Source organism: Pectinophora gossypiella, chromosome 23, assembly GCF_024362695.1.
Source record: "Pectinophora gossypiella chromosome 23, ilPecGoss1.1, whole genome shotgun sequence".
NCBI classification, from domain to species: Eukaryota; Metazoa; Arthropoda; class Insecta; order Lepidoptera; family Gelechiidae; genus Pectinophora; species Pectinophora gossypiella.
In genome coordinates this window covers 8,825,132-8,841,885 of record NC_065426.1, presented here as the reverse complement: position 1 = coordinate 8,841,885, position 16,754 = coordinate 8,825,132, and the positions used below count along the sequence as shown (strand labels likewise).

Sequence of the window (16,754 nt, the reverse complement as noted above, 5' to 3'; positions counted from 1 at the left end):
ATCATTGTAAAGACGTACAATAAATGCTAATCTGTAGATATGTCATGACGGGTACAGGCGTCGTGGTAAACCTCGAAAGAGATGGCGCGAGGAATTGTACGCTTGCCGGAGGGACTGGGCGGAGTTCGCACAGGACCGCGAAAGATGGAAAGGGGAAGTTGAGGCCTTCGCCCAGCAGTGGGATCTTGTAAGCTAGATTAGATTAGATTAGTAGATAATGTAAATATATTTTTATATCAAATATTTTTTCTACTTTATCTAATTTTGAAATCAACTGATTTCAAAATATAGGTACCTAGTTCAGTTGTTATCTGAGAAGTGTCGCATTTTTCAGACTTTTAGTGTACCGTAGATATGGCTAACCCTTATGTTTTGAGTACGTAGCATAGATTATAGAATAATACTACGTATAGAACGACAACTATCCGCTCCCCACCAGCCTCTGAGCTAGGTTTACCTCACCCCCCCCTCGAGCATAGTTTAGTCTGCAGTCGTATGACGTCAGACGTCACACACACAAATGAGTGTGTACGTTAATGTCAATGTGTAGTGTCTGTGTAAAACGAGGTTGTTTGTATGAAATGTCCGGGGTGTGCTAGTAGTAGGAACACAGGATTTGATTTTGTATAGTTACTACGGAACCCTTTCATACACTCACCTCAACACACTTTCAACCAGTTTTTCTTCTGCACAGACAGACGTTTCGATTCAGATAACCATCTGTATGCAGTCTAGACTAGACGTAATCAAAATTGATGTATAAGAGTCAACAGACTTTTTATCCAAAATATACTACAAAATCTCGAATGATAAAGCTCCACTGCGGGTTGGTGGAGGTGTTTTTATGGCTAATAGCCGGGACCAACGGCTTAACGTGCCCTCCGAAGCACGCAATCATCTTACTTTTTCGAACAATCAGGTGATTCAAGCCTGAAAAGTCCTTACCAAACAAAGGACAGTCTCACAAAGTGATTTCGACAATGTCCCCATCGGATATCGAACCCGGACCCTCAGATCGTGAGCCTAACGCTCTGACCACGGAGGCTGTTGAAAGAAGATTGAGTATTGAAAAACAACTATACATCGTCCTAGAAAGGCGCAACTCATATCCACCAAATCAAAGTAACAAACAAAACACGTTTTTTTGCACAATACCTACCTACTCACCACTACACAATGAGTAATTCAATAAAAAAATTGCACATTGTCCATAAAACTACGGTACTGCCATTGTTATCCGGAATAAATAATACACTATTAAGATGATTGTGCATTTTTCGTACTTATACAGTCATGAGCAATATAATGTACCCACTTTGGGACTCTGTCGCACTAACATATTTGACATTTAGTGAGACTTACAGTTCAATTTGTCAAAAAAGTTAATGTGACATGGTAATATGGTACCAAAGTGTATACATATTAATGCTCGTGACCGTACACCAGTACCAGTAACGTCAACACATTTGAAACTGAAGGAATGCGTGAACTGGACGAGAAACGAGACCAACTAAAGAATAAACAGCCTTCCAATATCACTACATAGTATAAAACAAAGTCGCTTTTTCTGTCCCTATATCCCTATGTACGCTTAAATCTTTAAAACTACGCAACCGATTTTGATGCGGTTTTTTGTAATAGTTAGAGTGATTCAAGAGGAAGGTTTATAATATATGTACAATAACATCCATTAAATACTGGAGAAATATTGTTATTTTTGAGGTTTTTAATGTGATGTCGTAAATAATTTCATTTTATCCGCTTATACATTGCAAACGCAGGCTGAACCCTACAAAATTTATCAAAATAATGTACCTACTAAGTATTGTACACATTAAAAAGGTCTACAGAAAACTCCGCGATGATAATATATGTGTATCTCCTCCCACATACATACATACATACATACATACATACATAAACTCACGCCCGTAATCCCTAATGGGGTGGGCAGAGCCACAAGTTATCAAAGACAACTTGCAGCCACTGTTGATACGAAGTCCAAAGATGGATATGCTGAACCTTATGGTGATAAGGGATCAGCCTATCGCCCATAACATTAGTCCATCATGTTAGAGGACACAATCCCTCTGTCGGTTTTTATGACATGCCCGGGAAGAGAAGCAGCCCACAATAAAATTTTTTTGTCATTTACTGTTTATTTATTTATTTATTTATTTATTTATACAAATAATGGATAATTTTCCAAATGATTTTAACCAATACAGCAATAACCCTATTTTATAACTATGTCAACGGTTCCCTAACTTGTGCGCATTGCTCGTGGACATTTACCGCCAAAATAGAGTATATAACTCACGTCAGAGTTCAACATCGAAGCATTATTACTAATAAAAGATTGAAATAAGATTTAGATAAATAATCATTTAGATTACTTACATCTATTTTTGTATCAGGAATTAAATAAGGGATAAAAAAATAAAATGCCACATTTTATTTTCATTTTTTATTTAGAATTAAAGCAATATTGCTTTTTAACATTTAGTGACACAGCGCACTTCGTTTTTAGGCGCAAAAGTAAATTGGAATATTGCCATATATGGAAGGGTGGAGATGGATGGAATCTTTCGAATAATTCCATTGTTGACTTTTGGAGGAATCACCCTTCATTAGGGCTGAAAAGCTCAAAATGTCAAATAGCAATATTGCTTTTTTAGATGAATTGCTTTGATATGGCCTTTTTTGCACCCCTGGTGTTAGGTTACGGTCACGAGTTACCAAAGCGAACTTGAACAAATAAGAACCTTACCAACAAGTGCTAATACGTTTGTATTAGTAGGTAGGTACCAATGATGTGCGGTCCCCGGGAATGTTTCCAAAGTAGGAATGTTCCAGTTGTAAAATCTCTTTAACAATAAGGACTTATTGTTAAAGAGATTGAATAAAAGTGGCCAGTGTCCACTGGCCACTTTTATTTTTCAAATTGTTCTTTCTTGTACTCAGGGGTTAAAAGACCACATAAAACCAATTCATTTAAAAAAGCAATATTGCTATTTGACATTTATGTACATTGCGCACTTACTTCTATATGTAAAAATAACAAATTGAAATATTGCTTTCTTTAGATGAATTGCTTCAATGTGGGCTTTTTAACGCCTCTAGTCTTATCTGCCTAAAGGTTAGGTAATAATGCTCTTTTTACATAAGTTTTGCATCTTTATACTGCCGGGAACAGCACAATATTACAATGGAGCACGGGCCTTCCCTATGGATGGATAGGGAGAACGGGCCTTAAACCACCACGCGGGCCCAGTGCGGATTGATGGTTATTAACGACTGCTAATGCAGCCGGGACCAATGGCTTAACGTGCCTTCCGAAGCACGGAGGAGCTCGAGATGAACACTTTTTTTTGTGGTAACCCATCCTATGACCGGCCTTTGCGAAAGTTGCTTAACTTCAACAATCGCAAACCGACCGCGTGAACCGCTGCGCCACCGAGCTCCTCAATACTAGTAGGTACCTACATATAGTTCTATGACATTGTACTCACGTGATTTACCTATTAACTCCTCCGCGATATTTACTTAAATCATTTTAATGCAATGTTTATTTTATTGGACGTTGAACGAAGCTTAGTAAATAGCGTCGCACACGCAAGAAGTAAATTAAAATATTACTCACGTACGCGCTCTAGGTCGCTGTGAGCACCTTTCCAGGCCGTGTTCCTCAAATACTATATAGGTGGCGCAGTACAGATTTACCTTCGTTTAACCTTTTAATTTCATGGATAACAGTCATATACAGTCATGAGCAATATAATGTAGGTACTTTAGGACTCTATCGCACTAACATATTTGACATTTGGCGAGACTTACAGTTCAATTTGTCAAAAAAGTTAATGTGACATGGTACCAAAGTGTATACATATTAATGCTCGTGACCGTACATCTTTACCGCTTGTTTTTGGGTATATATATATATATATGATGACGCTTTTTATTACACCCCGGCACAATTACATGTTCCACCCATTATTATTCTTCTTCTATCGTGTGGGTTGTGAGGATTACCAACCCCATCAACCCTGGTGTCAGGGTTATTATTGATTATTATTCTGATCAAAAGAAAGAGAAGCAATATAGGTAGCAACATAATTCTATACAAATGTGATCCAAATTATCAAGCAACTATTATTAATATATATTCTTCTGTCATTACACTGTATTTAGGAATAATTATATTCTCGAGTAATGATAAAATAGGTACTTAATTATCACGTTAAATCTGTACAACTATTTTTGGTGAAGGTAGCTAAGAAATTCCCTCATAGATTTTTTTTAATTCGCACTAACTTTATAAAAAAAGTTTATTAAAATATTGTAGCCATACTTCGGTCGTTATTTTTCTTTGTGGCCAGCCCCAAAAGTAGAAAATATATAAAACGTTTATGGCAACTATATTTTATAACTTTTAACGACTGAATAATTTGTTTTTTATCTTTTTAATATTTTTTCATATTATCTATTTTTATTTCAATATTAGGTAGGTGACATCAAAAGTCCAGACTCAAGGTTTGCTAGCGAGCTATGGAGCGCAGTATATTAGGTGTTAAACTGATCGATCGCGTTAGAAACACGACACTGCGCTCCAAAACTCAAGTGGCAGATGTCGAAGAAAAATCCGCTAAACTGAAGTGGGAATGGGCGGGAAATGTCTGCCGCATGCATCCGGAAAAGTGGGCCAAAATTACAACTGATTGGGCCCCACAGGGTCGTCGACGTCGAGGTAGACCACGACGACGGTGGAGGGACGAGCTGGACGCCTTCCGGCACACCTGGCGGAACGATGCCCGGGACAGGGAGGGTTGGAAAGAGAAGGGGGAGGCCTTTGCCCAGCAGTGGGACATTGATTAGGCTACAGAAAAAAAAATAGGTAGGTACAGTTGTAGTATATACTGTCTATGTGACATTAAGCTCTGCTCACCCTGACAAGAATTACGGGCATATGTGTCTGTCTTTCTGTCTGTCCACCTGATAAGGAGCGGAACGGCATGGCCCAGTAGGTATACACACATAACCCGTATTTATATACAGGGTGTTAGTGACACAGTAACGAAAACTTGGAAGATGATCCAGACCATAATTCTGAGTTGCTATCAAGTGGAATTTTCTATCGCAAAAGTGTGAAACTGAAAATAATTCAAGAAAACACAAAAAGTTCATGAATCTTCCGACAGGTACGTACTTGTACGGGGTGTTAGTAACATTGTTATGAATACTGACAGGGATGATTCAGTTCATTATTCTGGATTAATATCAAATGGAATTTTCCATTGCAAAAGTATAGAATTGGATTTTTTTTTCGACAGAAAATTCCAGTAGATGTCAACTCAGAATCATGGTCTGAATCATCCCGCAAAGTTTTCGTTACGATGTCACTAACACCCTGTATAATAAGTACATCAAATAATTTGTTTGTTTAATGATAATTTTAATAATAAGCACGATTCTTTTGTTAGACTGATAAGGCTATTTACAAAACCAGTTGTATCTTAAGATTGGGATTTCCGATAATGTGAAAATAAGTAATCGTAATTCGAGGAAATATCTAGAATCAAGGGAAAATTTTACGCCAGCTCATGCAGTCTTTTCACGCTTAACCCGCCTAACCGATTTATACGAAATTTAGTATGGAGATAGTTTGAGACACAGGAAAGATTATAGGATAAGTATATTTTATTTCAAAAATAATGAAATCTATCAAAATAATAAAACATTTTATTTTGGATCAAAAGAGGATGGAAAAGATGCGTCCCGCGCGATAAACAAAGTTCACGCAAACAAAATCGCGAGTTAGTCGCAAAAAGTTGCAAAAAAAACGCAAATCGCTATTAAAGCTGCATTTACTTGTTAATGAGGGGGGGGCGGTATGTGAAACTAAGCTTGCAGGAAAAAAATGTGGTGTCAACCACATTTTGCCGCAGATGGCGTTAACTACTTGGCCGGACAAATGGGAAGCGCTTAGGGCTCTCACCCTAGTGTCAACCATTTGATGAGGTCAGTCATTTATCTCACAACCCACACGAGAGAAGATTTAATTCCAACAGATTCATTTTTTTTATGAAAGCATAATTAATAGAAATGTACTTACTGTTAGATTTGTATATCTCGTATGATATTCTTGCAATAACAACTACTAATAGTAAAAACACAGGAATCAGTCCAGTATAGTTCATAGGCCTCTCTGCGCTTGTTAACTCTTCTTTGGTTATATGATTATCACGATTTTCACTCTCCATTTTGAAAAAGGCACCCAACTATATTTTTCTTTACTAAATTCAAAGATGTGAAGCACTCTTTATTTTTTATTTTATTTATCGCATTCCAAAGATAAATAGGCACACTTAAATAGTTCTAAAATAATTATTATTTTTGAATTATTTTATTTATTTTAATTTTCATTGTGTCCGAAGTACGAAAATTTTTCAATTTATTAAAATTATTTTTTTTAAAATGCCAGTTATTTTTAGTTTCAATTCTATTTTTCCTTTTTAAACACTTTCTTTTTAAAAATAAAATTGTATTCTATTTTTGAAAACGCGTCCACGCCGTCTTTCAGATGACTGTGACAGTTCGTTTCACTTTATTGTTTTATTTACTCTATATCTAAGTAACACACGGTGATAAGACTTGTGTTCTTATTGTTGAGAGATAAAGACGAAAATCGTATGAGCTTGTCTGCCCTGATTTAAATTGAAATCACGGTTTTATGATACTAATAATATAGGTAGGTTTTCTCTTTGTTCGCTTCTAAAAAATCCAGACCTGTCAAATCTTAGATTAGATAAGCGGACCCTGTGAAAACGGGATAATATGAGTGAGATGATACCTTCTTAAAACCTTTGAGTAATCACTATAATTGCTTGTCTGACAAGTAGATATTAATAGGAACATATTAGGTATTAAAAGAAACGACTGTCACCTGACCTTCTAAGCCAAAGGCAAGACAAAACCAGCTCGAATGCTAAAGTCATTTATAAAAAAATTACTTAATTACAAACACAATTATTTTTTAAATTTAAATGTAGTTAAGTCATATAATTGGATGTAATTTTGGTTTTTAATGAATTACATTTACCTTTTAGTTTCGTTTAATTTTATTAATAGCACTTTGACCCACTTTTTAAATAAAGAAGACTTACTTAAGTAAGTATTCTTTGAAGAGATTTATTTAGTAAAGTCGAAAAATCACACTTTTAATTTTGGAATTAAATTCCATTCATTTTAAACGGATGTTCCATAATTGTCGAAATGTTATCTAATAGGATTGACATTTAAAAATCGATTTGAGCGGTAAGTATTTGTTTTGAAATTCGAATCACCGAACTGGTATATAGCGACGCGGTTTTCAAACTGTAGTGTGCTTCATTCTGTGCCCAAACGTATGACTAGTTATAGGGCTACCAACTTAAGAATTGGAATATTTTAATTTAATTGCTCTAAGCATAACATAAACTCAAAACTATATCCCAATCGGAGTAGTCAGAGGTACATCGTACAATGTCTAGGGTCCTGTGCCGAATTTTTTCTTGCAGCTTCTTTTACCCGGCTATACAGGTTGTGAGAAGCTGCAGTAGTTTAGGCGGGTGAGATGTTCGTTATGTAAAAAATGACGATTCAAAGTGAAACTATGTTACCCACTGAATAAAGACGTTTTTGAATTTGAATGTGAATTTGAATTTGAATAAGCTGGGTTTAGAGACACAAGGAGCCAGACCATAACATAACATAAGTTCACAACTATATCCCAATTGGGGTTGTCAGAGGTACATCCATCGCAATATGAACTAAGTACCCACACCTCAACGAGCTATCTGTTCGACCAACCCCCGAAGTGACAGAGGTATAGAGTATAATCACCCAATCCTCACTTCGCCCTTATAGTATAACCCTGACACCAGGGTTGATGAAGTTGGTATTCCACCTCACAACCCACACAATAAGTAGAGGACCCAACCCTCGCCAGCTATGTTTAAGTCCCATGTAATAAGGGAGCCTATTGCCATTAACCGGGCAGAAATCCTGTAAAAACGCTATAAAAATTGAAGTTCCTTAACATACCGCTTTCCTTTTGGTTATATTTCATATATACAGGTAAGGATACGTTTACAACATGGTATGCTATTGAGCAGCCTTAAACACATAACACTCCTTTTTGATCCGGCGCAGTCGGGTAAGAAGGTTATACAGATAGGGATTGGGGTGCATTAGGGCGTCTGCGTGTTTGAGTGTATTTATGTGTGTGTGTGTTAGTTGTGTATGTATGTAAGTGGGAGTGTCTGTGTAAAATTAAAATAGTGCTGACGAAATTTACACAATGATATGTCACTCTAAAGCTTAAGGTTCAGACTTAAATAATTATTTTTAAATCGGTATAAGATACGTACACGTGTAATTCTTTATCGTACTAACGTATGAGAACATTGCGGTCCACATAGACAAATATTAACTGTATACAGAATCATAGAATAAAGAATAATACTACGTTTAGAACGGCAACTCTCCGCTCCCCACCAGCGTCTGAGCTAGGTTTACCTCACCCCCTCTCGAACATAGTTTAGACTTGAATCGTATGGCGTCTGACGTCACACACACAGATGCGCGTGTACGATAATGTCAATGTGTAGTGTCTATGAAAAACGAGGTTGTTTGTATGAAGTGTCCGGGATGACAGAATGTTAGTTTTTTTTTGACGTGACTTATTGTATATTTGCCGCAAATGGCAGTTACGTCTCTTCAAGACTCTCACCCGGTACAACGTTTAAGACAACAGGCCTGAGGGTGCCCAGTTGAGCGCGAACCTCGGCTCAGGGCGTCGTCTGAGAGGATAATATTTGAAATTAATCGACCCTAGTGAGCCGATAGCTATAAGCGCTGGACGACGGAAATCGCCGACCACGACAGCGGGGTCAGTATCGTGTAGTATTTATTGTCGCGAGCTGATTGGCCGCCTCTATGGCTAGAAAAATCGGGTCGTTTAGAACATATATACCTAACCTTCTTTGGTTGCCAAAACTTTTCTGTACTGTCCCTAAGCGAGAACTGGGTATTACTTACACTGAATACTGTGGGGGATGTGGCGGCGGCCTCTGTGGTCAAGTGGTTGAGCGTTGGGCTCACGATCCGGAGGCCCCAGGTTCGAATCCCGGTGGGGACATATCACAAAAATCACTTTGTGATCCCTAGTTTGGTTAGGACATTACAGGCTGATCACCTGATTGTCCGAAAGTAAGATGATCCGTGCTTCGGAAGGCACGTTAAGTTAAGTAAGTAGTCGTAACATGAGCCATGTCAGGGGCCTTTGGCGGCTCAATAGTAACCCTGACACCAGGGTTGATGAGGCTGGTATTCCACCTCACAACCCACACGATAAGAAGAAGAAGTGGGGGGTGGTGAGTGAGATTATGATTCTGAGTTAGTGGCCCCGATTCCTGCAGACACTTCCTAATTTTATTTTAAGTTATACCTGTCATTTTCTTAGCCGCCGAAAAGGAAAGGGACGGATGATTGTCAGCTCTTAATTTTAGGAAGAATGAGTAAATGAATTAATAACCCGGGCGAATCAAAAAGGTATCTCGCTGGAATGCAAACCGTTTGACGTGTGCTGTCAACTTAATTCTGTCGGGTTATTAGCCAATGCAATTTTTTTATAGGGCTGTTTTAGATTTGTGCTTAAAATTGACGTGTGTTCCATAAATTTTATGCTTGTCGATTGCCCGACCCTTTCCTTTTCGGCGGATAAGAAAATTACAGAATACATAACTTAAAATAAAATTGGATGATTTTTTACAGGAATTAGCACCAATATCAGGTGGAATTTTCTATCGCATTTTATAATTATGAATTCGGACATTAGTCATAAAATAACATGTGTGTCGTTTTGCTGGCATAACACGGGTTAAATACGAATGTGACAACCCTAATTGCAACCATGACGTGGGTTGCGCAACGGTTCCGCGACTGCATTCGTTTTAGAGGACGATTTTTTTTAACACATTACCAACCAGTTCTACTAATAATCCGGATTTTATTATAATATAATAATAATCGTGAGAAACTTATCATTAGTGCTGTATTATCTAATGATAAAAATATGTTATTAAGTTCTATTGAAGAACTGAGAGAAAAAAGGTGTGTCATAAAAACCAGCAACCCACACTGGGTTAGCGTGGTGGAGTATATTCAGTACATACAGTCCATACTTTAACCGGTGGTGCTCTGAGGAGGGAGGGGCGAAGGAGGGGGGTCTGTGCCCAGGGACGTAACAAGGTAGGTAACTGGGACAAAGATAAATTAAAACACATAATAACGGGTTCTACGGAATTGCAAAAGCGGTATATAAAGCGAAAGTTGATGGTAGGGCTGGCAGAGGAAGATCGAGAAGGACTTACGATGATCAAATTGGAGATGTCCTTAGAAAAGGTTCAATACGATCTACTCTGAACCGGCGTGCGTGTATGAAGCGATTGATGAATGTGGAGGAAGCAAGAGAAGTGTGTCAGGATCGAAGCAAATGGAATTCTATAGTCTCTGCTTACCCCGGTGGGAAATAGGCGTGAGTTTATGTATGTATGTATGTATGTAATAACGGGTTCTAACCGCGTTTAAATCAGGGATATGAGACTGTCGAAATTTCAATAGGGAATACGGGTTCAAATTATAGAGCATGTGGAATTTAGTACTAGGTGTTGTAAAAAGCTTAAAACGGCCTAATGTGGTGACAAAACGTGAGGACACAGTGAGTGCTGTGAATCTACCTACTCGACTCCAATCTCTTCAGTCATCCCCTGATCATGACACTTGCAACGGTGTCGAAATATCGGGAGTCACATATACCTGATTTAAACGCGGTAAGAACCCGTTATTATTTGTTTTAATTATGACAACAACCGCGTAACCCTAAAACAAAGATAAATTGTAAAGTTATAATCCAGAAGCAGAAGTTAAGATGATTAAAAATCACCTCACCCTCTCTGGGTCCTGTCTACTTTGGTTAAAATGTTCGTGAGCAGCGAAGGATTACTCGGAGCGCACTCGGTTTGTCTGTCTCTTTCACACATAAGCGTTGGGCTGCACATAGTAAGAATGAGATTTTTGTATGGATAGCTCGCGACACCAAACACTTCAGGACCCCGATACCAACCTCGCCGGCGTTGACGATTTCCCTCAATCAGCCCTTATCGCTATCGACCCACTAGGATCGATTAATTCTCTCAATTATTTTCCCTCTCAGACGACGCCCTGAGCCGAGGTTCGCGCCCAACTGGGCACCCTCAGGCATGTTGTTTTCAAAGTTGTACCGGGTGAGAGCCTTCAGCGCTCCCCATTTGTCTGGCCCAGTAGTTAATGCCATCTGCGGCAAATCTACATACCTATACTTGAAAGGGAAAACCAGCCCAAAACAGGTAAGGTCACATACCTCCGAAAATACATTTCTCGAGAATGTGGGTTTCCTCGCGATGTTTTCGTTCACCGCTGAGGACGTGATAATCATTTATAATCCAAACATGAATTCGAAACTGTGACCTCAAATTGAGAGTCAAGCGTTCTATCAACTGGGCTACCACGGCCCACGCCACGATTTATCTATCTACCTAAAAAAAAAATGGCTGCAAGTGGTCCTTTTGCATTGCGGATGGTGGCAAACTGATTTGTATCCCTCCGTCAAATGAATGCTTTAATTTCTCCAATATTTTAATTAACTAATCAATATTTTTGATAAGGTTGTTTTCAACCTTATCAAAATGAATAATCGGTCACGTAACATACCTACACGTTATTTAGCAAACATAATGCAGGTACGTACTTATTTTTCCGATAGCAAAGAATCATAATTAAAGAATATTCGTTTCAATGACAAGACCAATTTTAGCAAGCAAGTTTTAGTTATGTACCGCCATCTAGTGTGTATCTTGTGTACTGAAGTTCTACTTCTTGAAATATAGTTCAGCTACTTCACGCTAGATGGCAGTGTTAGAACAAAAATGTACAAACCTTATAATAGTAATAATAAATTTCATTAAAAAATAAATAAAAAAATAAATTATAAATTTTATAAATTTATAAATTTTATTTTTATTTTCTTATTTTATTTTATTTTTCTTTTTATTACTGTTCGTGTCATTATATGTTTATTGCACCAGCCCGTGCTCCAATGCATTAACTTCTTTCACCCTAAGGTTGCCTGGCAGAAATTGCTATTTAGCAATAAGGCCGCCTATTGTACTTATGTTTTTATTCGTATGTTTATGTCCTTTGTATATGTCGTTGTGCAATAAAGTATTATTGATTGATTGATTGATAAATTATCATCATTACAATGTTATGATTATTATTGCGAATTACAATTTAGATTATAAGTTACTAATACATAAAAATATTAAACATTTTGTAATTAAATTGATGTCAAATCAGTCGTTTGTAATGTACAGCTCTACATTCAATATACTCAACAGTGAAATTGTAATTTTATAATTAGAATTCTCTTATTATTGCGAATTTGACATTAGATAAAAAATAATGTATAATATTATCATTATTTACTTTTTAAATTTAATTGGTACCTACTAATTCAAACTCTACATTCTGAATTCCTTTGTCTCTTTACAAACTGCATAGGAAAGTTCTCCTACTAGATACTAGATGGCAATAGAAGTATTGAAATTAAATAAGAAATCTTTTTCACGGAACATACCTGTACCCTGATGTATAATTATGTTACTGTAGTTTCTATACCTACTTACTTACTTTTCATTATTTAATTATAAAACCAATTCAACTTAAAACTGGCATAATGTAATTAATGTAGTATATTAATTAATTTTACTTCCTTTTTGTTTCTTATTTGTTTCGTTTTGTCGAATAGTATTAAATCTGATATCTACTATATATATTATGATTATAATTAAAAAAAGTTATACATACTGCAGCATTCCCAAAAATGCACACAAAGACACGTTATAATGTACACGAAAAGTAATATAATAAACGGCATAAATAATGCAATAGCGTCCGACATAGTAAAAGTATAAAACACTAATTAATTTAAAAATAAACTTTGAATTTCGAACTTCCGACGCGAGACAGTCACTTATTCTGGCTGCCGTTTAAATTTGAATTTCGAACTTCCGTCGCGAGACAGTCACTTATTTAAACCTGGCTGCCGTTTTTAGAAATTAATATTATTGTCACTTTTTATAACTCTACCGTCACTTCACTTAATAATCGTAAGCGTGCAGAACACTAAAACTCTTGCTAATATCGAATTTCACTTGATTACTCTATATCTACAAATAGATACGGTATCTATATAATCGAAACAGATAAAGGATTTAATTATTTACAGTTTTAGATAGTTGTTAAGGTTTGATGCATTCGTATACATTTGTATATGTTATAAGTAATATGTCTTGCGATGACTCATCCTTCCCTACTACATACACACACATATAAAAACTCACGCCTATATCCCACCGGGGTAAGCAGAGACTATGGAATTCCATTCGCTACGAACCTTGCACATTTCTCTTGTTTCCTCCATAATCATCAATCGTTTCATGCACGCACGCCGGTTTTCTAAGGACATCTTCAATTTGGTTAACGTACGTCCTTCTAGGTTCTTCTAGAATTATTATCTACCAATATTAAAAATCCAAAAAAATTGTATTGAACAGGACTTGAACCCGCATCTCTTAATTCGCTACCTTACTTATTCGGTTTAATTTTCTCTTTGTGAATTTCCCTAATCACGTCGCTGCTGTAATAAAAATATATTCCTATATCTTCATACACATAGATAAACTCACGCCCGTTATCCCTAATGGGGTGGGCAGAGCCACAAGTAGTGAAAGACAACTTGCAGCCACTGTTGATACGAAGTCCTAAGATGGATATGATGAACCTTATTGTGAAAAGAGATCAGCCTATCGCCCATAACAGGAGTCCATCATGTTGGAAAAGACACACTCCCTCTGTTGGATCTTACGGCATGCCCGGGAAGACAAGCAGCTGAACGTGTTCTATGTTTTTTATTTGTTCCCAGAACAGCATAGAAACGAAATTCCTTTATCCAACCAGTTCAGTGAATTGTATTAGATTCAAGGTTTCTTTTAATTAATAAATTGGGTCTCAGGCTCAGGGTAAAAACAGGTGACTCCCGCTCCGGCTTGTTCCTGGTCCAAAGGCTGGCCATTGCCATTTAACGCGGTAATGCGGCTAGTGTTGTGGGCACCTTTGCTCCGGGAACAGTGAGGGGCGGGTTATTTAATGACTAGTTTTTAAGTTTGTTTTTGTCACGTATTGTTATATTAATATTTACAATTTACTTATAAATATGAATACACATTATAAAGGAAAATATACTAGGTATATAAAAAAACCTCAGAATAGATAAAAAAACTTACTGAATATCTTAAACGCGTATCGTCCAATCACGAAGTCACAAAGCTGCAAGTACATCAACACAAATAACAGTATAGTGAAAACAAAAAACAGAAAAACTACTTCTTTCTGTGTTAAAAACATTTTTCACAATTTCTTTTTCGAGAATCGTTCGAGAATCGTCTTATTTTTTGTCACTTTCGTCGTCGAAAACAAGAGAGCATCTACGGCTTTTGTTCTCAAGAATATAATGCTACAAAATTACATATGGTACGTAACTTTTCTAATGATAAAGTGGGATTACCTACGTCTGAAACTTGCCGGTTTGTCGATAAATTTCAATATCAAACACTATATAATAAAGATGCTGAATTCAGTAGCTGTTTCGATAATATAACAAAATCGTATAGCTTCCCAAATTCAAAGGAAAATTGACTCTATCGTAAGGCAACAGATCTCACTTAAAATATATCGTAAAAATAATAATTTTAAGATAAAATCTGACGTTTAGCTAGGAAAAACCGACACAAAGTCAATCAAAATCGACTTTTGTGTTGTAAAAGATAGAATGTAAAATTGCTTGTCTTTTGTAACGAGATAATCTGATAAGGAGATATTTAGGTATTATCTTTAGATAAAGCCGATTATCTATACGGCAATGATGGTTTATATCAAGAAAATTTATCACAACACCTACGTATACTTGAATGGGGATATGTATACGTTTTTACAATAAGATTCCCATTGACATTCAGAATTTACATTTAAACAGTTTTAAGACATTATAAACAGAAACTTTCAGGTTATTATTTATTACACGATGAGTGATTATATAGAAAATATGAATGCATGGGATTAACTGTCTGGGCACCAATATTGGACAGCCAAATTACTAAATTGTATAATAATATTTTATGTTTATTTTTAAAAGACCGTCTAGGGCCTGTGCTGAGGTTTTTCTTGCAGCTTCTTTTCCCCGGCTATACAGGCTGTGAGAAGCTGCGTAGTTATAGGCGGATAAGACGTTCGGTATGTTAAAAATGTCGATTATATTTGTCGGGTATATTTGTAAGTGTATTTTTTATGTCACTAACACCCTGTATAAGGCTTTGTTTATAAGGCAGTATATGAGGCGCAGATTTTTGGTAATCGTTAGCAGGCTTGAATCACCTGATTGTCCGAAAAAGTAAGATGATTCCGTGCTTCGGAGGGCACGTTAAGCCGTTAGTCCCGGCTATTAGCCGTAAAAACACCTCCACCAACCCGCATTGGAGCAGCGTGGTGGAGTATGCTCCGTACCCCCTCCGGTTGATTGAGGGGAGGCCTGTGCCCAGCAGTGGGACAGGCAGTAGTAGGCAGTTTATGTTATGTTAGCAATTTGCCTTAAATCCCAGTTGTCAACAAAACTATGCTAAAACGCAAAAAGTAACTAAAAGCACTGCAAAATAATCTGTGGCTGCCCACCCCGATAAGACTTGCGGGCGTGTGTTATTGTACAACACAATATTCGGTAAAAGTTTTGGTAGAGAAATTGCATTTCCAATGCTTTTCCATCTTCTTCTATCATGCGGGTTGTGATGTGGATCACCAACCACATCAACCCTGGTGTCAGGGTTATTATTGAGCCGTCAAAAGCCCCTGACATTGCTCATGTAACTATCGCTCACTTACATCAGTAAGTAAGTAGTAACCGGGACCATCGGCTTAACGCGCCTTCTGGATTATCTTACTTTCGGACAATCAGGGGATCACCATGTAATGTCCTGACCAAACTAGTGAGTGATTTTTGTGATTCGACACCGGGATTCGCACCCGGGACCTCCGGATCGTGAGCCCAACGCTCAACCACTCGGCCACAGAGGCCGTTATACTGTTCCATAATAAGAGTATTGTATTAAGTACCTACTGTGGTCGGGTTTGCGACATGCAGACACCTACATACTTGTAGGAACTTTGAGTATGGTCAGGAGATTCTTCCCATTTATTCTTTTTTCTTCTCTTTATCTCACATGTGAGTTGTGAAATCAATAACCAGCGGGCTTAGCACCGTAAGCGAGCGACTCTTTCTCGCCTCGACATACGTCACCCGTCACTCTCTCACGTACACGCAATCTCTGTCGCGGCGAGAAAGAGTCCCGTGCTTACGGTGCTAGGCCCGCAGGATGTTAGGCTTACTATTGAGCCGTCAAAAGACCCCTGACATGACTCATGTAACGACTACATACTTGCTAAGTAAATAGTAGTCGGGACCGACTGCTTAACATACACTCCGAAGCTCCGATATATTCTTTTTTGGACAAAGAGGAGGAAAAAAATAATATAAATTATGGTTTTTCTTTTCTTGGAAATATATA

At 37.3% G+C, this 16,754-nt stretch overlaps 1 protein-coding gene across 3 annotated transcripts in view; it reads right to left on the bottom strand.

Moving 5' to 3' along the window:
• LOC126377611 (uncharacterized) overlaps positions 1-14,588 on the bottom strand; it is a 63,974-nt gene extending 49,386 nt beyond the window's left edge. Inside the window, exon 1 of one of the 3 annotated variants that reach the window (XM_050025443.1) lies at positions 14,424-14,588. In XM_050025443.1, coding sequence (XP_049881400.1) covers positions 14,424-14,544 — 121 coding nt within the window. In that variant the 5' untranslated portion in view covers positions 14,545-14,588. Of the gene's footprint in view, positions 1-6,112; positions 6,870-12,945; positions 13,244-14,423 lie in introns of those variants that run through there. The other 2 variants (XM_050025450.1, XM_050025441.1) reach the window with 2 other exon arrangements.
• Positions 14,589-16,754: the final 2,166 nt, after the last annotated feature.